At 46.6% G+C, this 6319-nt stretch overlaps 1 protein-coding gene across 4 annotated transcripts; it reads right to left on the reverse strand.

Moving 5' to 3' along the window:
* Positions 1-229: 229 nt before the first annotated feature.
* On the reverse strand, positions 230-4561 carry LOC112290596 (uncharacterized). 4 transcript variants are annotated; one of them, XM_090255331.1, is made up of 3 exons: positions 4314-4452; positions 3017-3212; positions 230-2898 (listed from the first exon to the last, which is right to left on the reverse strand). In XM_090255331.1, the coding sequence occupies exon 3, from the start codon at positions 2671-2673 to the stop codon at positions 931-933; it is 1743 nt and encodes a 580-aa protein (XP_090111457.1). In that variant the 5' UTR covers positions 2674-2898; positions 3017-3212; positions 4314-4452; the 3' UTR covers positions 230-930. The 4 variants fall into 4 exon arrangements, with proteins under 4 accessions (XP_090111457.1, XP_024392811.1, XP_024392809.1 ...); XM_024537043.3 differs by having other exon boundaries at positions 3009-3212; XM_024537041.3 differs by lacking the exon at positions 3017-3212 and having other exon boundaries at positions 4314-4561.
* Positions 4562-6319: the final 1758 nt, after the last annotated feature.

The following is a 6319-nucleotide window of genomic DNA, read 5'->3' on the forward strand; positions in this document are numbered from 1 at the left end:
ATACATTTTTAAAAGCACAAAAACCTTTCACGTTAGCACAGGTGATTGGTCTTATGCCTTCAAACCCTAAACCTATTCTAATTACTAAAAAAAAAAAAAAAAAAAAAAGGAACAAATAAGAAAATCAACAGCAGGACAAGGAACAGTGAAATGAAACGCAGCACAAACAGAGCTCGAAAATTTACATTAAGACGCAATGGATGATAAACAGACGAATGAGAAACTGCAGTGAACTGAAAAGATGAATGAGACTTGTATTATGCGACGCGGATGAGAAGGAAAAGCTTCTTCGCAACGAGGAACAAGCCATTGCACAACAATCCTCAAGGGATACATGAAGACCAACATGCCGGGACCTGCAGAGAGGCCATGGCCACGGCGAGCTTGCAAAAAACTAGCGTTCACCACGTGGTCTCGTCATGGCGCGAGCTGACATAACATCAAGAAAAACAGGCACGCAGCGAAGACGCCGACGGAGGTGGGTTTGAGGAGAAATCACGCAGACAGAGAACGTAAGCGGTGATGGAAAACTCGGAATTGGAATAAAAGCTGCAACGATGGTCCTGCAGTAGACTATTTCGATCCGTGCCTTACAAAACATGTGTTACGCATCTCTATCGATTGTCTGATGGAGCTGTCGACACACTGCCTTCGATGAGCCTCACCTCGCTGCGGATTCTCTCTCCAGGCACTTCATGGGTTGGTTTGATAACTGCCTCCCAAAACACACGTTATAGAAAGCGTCGCCGTGTAGAGATCCGTCCGATATGTACACAGAACATTCCAAGGACAAGGACCGTCAACGTGTAAAACCACAGCTAAAGCGCTGCAACTTGTTTTTGAAACCCAGGAGATGGAGTGTAGAGCTAGCTTGAGGCATGAAGTCTCCGTGAGCGGGACAGTAGTAGTTGCCGGGGGTAGGGGCGTGTGCTAGAAGCGATGGGCACTGGGGGCAGGCGAAGGCAGCCCCGAATGAGACTGCTTGCAGTGGGCGATGGCGCCCTGCACGGCGCTGTGGAGCTCGCTCATACTGCTCGCGCTGCTGCTGCTCATCCGGGGGCTGATAGTACTGGCTGCCACTTTCGGGGAGCTTTTCACCTTGGGACTCAAGCTCATGAGCCTAGGACTAGAGCTTTTCAAGAGGCGAGGGCTGCTTGACACCAAGCTGCTGCTGTGAGAGAGGAATGCGGAGCTCTTTCTGGCAATGCTGGGCCCGGCGGGTTGAGTGCTTGCTCTGGTGGTGTTGATGTTGCTGGAAGTGAGAAAAACAGTGCCTGGATTCGAGCGGGGACGCAGAGGGGGCGTTTTAATGATGGCGGGCATGGATTTGGCTCGTGTGTGGACGTACTCCTGGGGGGCGGTCCTCTGAGGGGGAAGCGTGTCGCCCCGTGCGACGGTACCCTCTGATTTCTTGCCATACGGTGGTTTGAGCATTCGCATATATTTCAACCACCGTTCCCGAATTCTGAGTATCCCTGTTTGGTCTCGCTCCCTGTCAGCAGAGGCCACGGACTGCACGTCGGAGGAATCCGAGGAAAAAGGCATCTTCAGCTTCAATGATCCTTGCGGAGACTTGGAGCTTGGCTGCCCCTGCTGCAGGATGGGTAGGGCGGGGAAGGACTTGGGCTTGCTCCCTGGCGCCAAATTCTTGTCGTCGCAATTCGGAGGGTTGAATAATCGCGTCACAGATCGCAGCTTAGAATCCGATATCTCAGCAAGCTTCGAGTTGGGGCGAACAGCAGTTCGGAAGTCGTGCTCAGTTCGTGCGTCTAAACGAGCTGGCGATTTGGGTGGTTTTTTGGCGACAAAGATGCCCTTCCACTTGAGAGGTGATCGCAGCCAAGAAACGTTGGACGGGGTATTATCATTATCTTCATTCACGACTGTCACGACAGACCTTCGATCTCGATCCGTGGGACATGGTACCGCCATGTGTATCGGTTTGGACGACAAAGTTGGAGTTGTGGCGTTATTGCTGCGATGATCATAACCTTCAAAGGCCCGATCAAAAGCCGCATCTGTGCTCACTGAGCTAGCGTCTTGGGAGCTGCCGTTGGAGTCTCGGCTGGTGCTGCTACACCCTGCATCCCTGTCACCAGACTCAGAACGAAAGCTTGAGCTTCGAGAATCCATTACCGTTTCCACCAGGGCGACGTCGGTAGAATTAACACAAAACTTTGAATATTTCGGCTGGTACATTCGGGAAAGACTTCCAGGTGACAATTGGCTGAACGGGCCCGGGACGGTCCTCTGCGAAACGACAAAAGTTGGAATTCGCTGGTTACCTTCCTCCATCTCTGCTTGTTTTCTATAAACTGGGTGCTGATGTTTGCAGTTGGTATCGGAAGAGTTTGCAGAGAAGCCTTGGTAAACGTCACCGTCTGTCTTTGACAAGCTAGTTAATACCGGCGACACAGGAGCAGACTTGAACTCAAACTCCTGGTCCAAATTGGAAGATTTTCTCAACGCCATCCTCACCATAGTTTCCCAATGTAAGGCCTTCACATCTGTGTCGAAGTAAACCTCCTTCTCGCAGTGGTCTCCCCGGCTCACTTCCACTGGTGGAGGCCGCTTGAAAGCATAAGCACTCGACTCCCGGTTATCGAAAACATCATCCCGTCTGGATGTAATGAAGGTTCTGTAATCGTTCTTGCTCCAACTGTCCGCAGCCATGATGCCGCAGTAGAAGTGGCGTCTTGAAAGCAGAGAATGCAGTGAATTACCAGATCAGCAAACCACTGGGGTGGTCAAAATACCAAGAGCGGTCTTGCTCGGTAACTCCATCTCACGAAGTATGGGCGAGGCCCACGTCGAAGCCCCATTCAAGCCTGGCATTGGGCCTCTCACTGAAAGGAAGGATGGATCTATTCGGGGGCGTTCGGAGCGGCTGGCTTCTCCCTGCATAGAAAACGATCCTTTCAGTACAGGTCTATGCCCCCTACCCACGTAAATGTTCGGAGTGTGGAACATCAAAGATCGAAAAGAAAACCGTGGAGAGAAATAGATACCAGAACACCTTGTAGGACCTTGCTTTATACTCGAAAGAAAATCCCCGCACAGAATCCAAATCATCCAGAATATTCCTTGAGGTGCTTTGCATGCGACTCACGGACGTCCAAAGAAACATTGCAGCGAGATGGTGAATGTCACCAAGATCGTGACTAGGAAATGTACTATGCTAGTATCCAACGAACAAGAGTACCATGCCTGCTCTGGAGAGCACAAGTAGTGGATGTGAAAGGTGTGCACAGCGACAGTAGACATGACACTATCTCAATCGGTACAGAAGGCTGCACCTGATATGCTCCGTCTGGACAGAAACGAGTCATTCATAGTTGCAGAAACTTGATCACATTTCTCGACACATTAACTAAAGCACGATGTAAAAACCTAAGAGTGTCCTTGCCTTATTTTGCTTGAAAGCAGTTGATACCGGGACGTAAATACATAAGATTTTTCTATTGACTTCGAACAAAGCGCGTTCACAAGCATGCCAAGCGTACACTGCAAATAAAACCTGACGAACAACGGTCCCGTATACAACATTGAAACGCTGGACATAGTGCCTCAGAAAACTCTCAAACAAAACAGAAACTCGTGAAGCAAGTATCCAAAGTATGGGTTCTCAAAATCTAAGACGGTGCTAACGAAAACAACCTCGAATATTGTAAGAGTGTTCAAACAAAGGACTCGCCTACCCCTCAACAGTATCCAAACGAACCGGGGCGAGAGAACGCGGAGAGAAGCAACCTAGTGGTGACGACTAGCACCACTTTGCTGGCAACGTTCAAAAAACGAAACCAATGTGCACGGACACATCCGCGGTACACACCGCCTTACGACTGACGTGAATTCGCTTAGAGTTACAGCCCGTAGCCACTGTCTAATCACTAGTACAAGAAAACCTCAAACGTAAGCAGTGCAACGCCTCAACCCAATACACCGAAGCGTAGTACATTCCCCATGGAACCATACCCATGAGGAACTTTCTCGCCGCGATCCTGAAGAGCACAGCACCCACTCAACTAGCAATCGACTCTCGTAAGCAACCATTCATCTACAACTACCCCGCATAAAATCAGCTAAGCTTGAAGTGTTGGCACTGGAACCCATGACAGAGAGGATGAAGAGCCGACCCTTAAGAAAACCAACACCGGGACTGAAACCACGACTGCTGTAGCGCAGAACGAAGGCCAACCAACAACTACCGCGAGCACTTTCCACCAGCCATCCTAGCAAAGCACGGCCTGCTCAGCAACGCGGTCTCCCACAATCTCTGCAGTCTCATCAAGGAGTAAACAGCGACGCCTCACCTGCAACTATGGCACCATCTTGACGTGGGGAATCGGTTCATCACTCTAGTCCACTGGCCAACAACTGCGAGTCTCGATGTGTCCAGCAGAGTTCCGTGCCCACACAAGCGACGAGCAGGAGGTCGTGAGTGCGAGGGTGGTGAAGGGTGGAGGGGGGGTGAGATACTGTTCGAGAGAGACTGGGGGGGGGGGGGTGCCGTGGGAACTGCGGCAGCGGCGGTCGGACAGTCGCGGAATCCGTCAACCCTTAACGCGGCGACGCAGCTCCGCGTCAACCGCTGTGGGTTTATAGGCCTCCGCGAGGCTGCCCCCCTTTACCGCGAGTTTCTCGGGAAAAGGAGCCTCCGGAATCTATTACCGTCGCTCTGGACTTTACTTGCAATTAAACTCCAATGTCTCGGGAAGCTCGCCACGTTGTGGACCTATTCACACCGGGAACGAAGAACGGAAAGTAAGTGACACGGAGTCTAATTGGGTGTGAACGAAGGGACAAGAATGAGTAAAGATAGACCACAAGACATTCCACCAAATCGTGATGCTGCTTACCCATCAGCCCAAAGAAATTTATAAATAAAATGCTTATATAATATTGCCCTAAGTTATTTTTTTATTAATAAAGATTATATTCTTGAGTTGGTATATAGAACTGTATTTTAAAATATGCTTTAAAGCACAAAATGTAATGTTGTTCATAATCCACTTATGTTTCATTGATTTGCTTATGTAATCTGTTGGAAGGCTAAGAGTTTGGTGTCCCAAAGTCAATTGACCCACTCAAAAAATTTGTCCGAGGAAAGTTCCCAACCATGTTTTTTTGAGTAAAAATAAAAAGGAATTTTGCAAAGTATTATTTGTTAACTTTACAGATGTAGTTTCTAAAAATTCTATAGATTGGTTTCAAAGATTGTACGAGATTATCTAACATTCTAAAATCATTGCCTCCTTTGTAAGATGCAATAAAAATTTAATATGTTACAGCTTTTTCTAAACAATACTTGTATGTTAGAACTTTTTATATGTTAGGATATCTTATTCTCGTATCAAACCTAAAATAATGAAGAAGGTTTTAAAATCCACAATAATTTGTTTGCATGTGTCTTTCACCACCAACCAAAATGTTCACATTTATTGATGTCTTCACAGACACCTTTAAAAAAATGATTTTAGTTTTGCACCAAACATAGTTTTTTTAAAAAACTAAAAATAAATACAAACTGTTTTCAGTTAAAACCATACAATATTAAACTAAGTTTTACTTGGTTTTTTATTATTATTTTAAAATCAGAAGATAAAACTATCAATATTTGATGATTAATAGAATCAAGTTTTTTCTTTATCTCTTTTTTTCTTTCAAGACAATATTTGATGTTGTTCAAATCACTCAAGCTATAATTGGTGCTACTTGTTTTGTGAGAAAAATCCTTTTATAATTTCGTAAATGTACCAAACGTTCCCACATTTATTTGTCCTATCCACAAATAAAACATGACTCCCTCCTCAAATTACTTCAAATTTATGAATTTAATAGAGAAATTTTTGGAATCCAGTTGTAATACAAAACATGCGCAATCCAACATGCACAGAGGGGGGGGGAGATTCCCACACAAACAGAGAAGGAACGTGCTTTATTCATTCATCTACTGCAAAGGCATGTGACTTGACCCAACTTATTTAAGCTACCCACCAAATCTCAAAGAGAACTTGATGTAGGGCAGCATGATTTGGACTTCCGAAATGGGTCCATGCCTCCTCTACTCACCAGGGATAATTGGTGCCCATGGATGATCATCCAACTATCAGTATTCATCCACATGAAAGCATTATTCCATGTTGAGTTGTGGTGGAGCCACTATATGTGTGAAAAGGACAAACTTATCCACTTGTTCAGCGCTACGGCCTAGCTTTAGCCTAAGGCCATCATGATGAGCTACACGACGATTACATAATGGAATACAAAGAGAGCAGTCCACACGCGCGCCCTACACGCACCAGAGAATGTCAAGGGG

Source organism: Physcomitrium patens, chromosome 13 (assembly GCF_059467195.1).
Source record: "Physcomitrium patens ecotype Gransden chromosome 13, ASM5946719v1, whole genome shotgun sequence".
NCBI lineage: Eukaryota > Viridiplantae > Streptophyta > Bryopsida > Funariales > Funariaceae > Physcomitrium > Physcomitrium patens.

What these genes read in the sequence shown, in the direction of transcription:
- LOC112290596 (XM_024537041.3), bottom strand. Translation starts at nt 2,673, where the DNA reads ATGGCTGCGGACAGTTGGAGCAAGAACGATTACAGAACCTTCATTACA.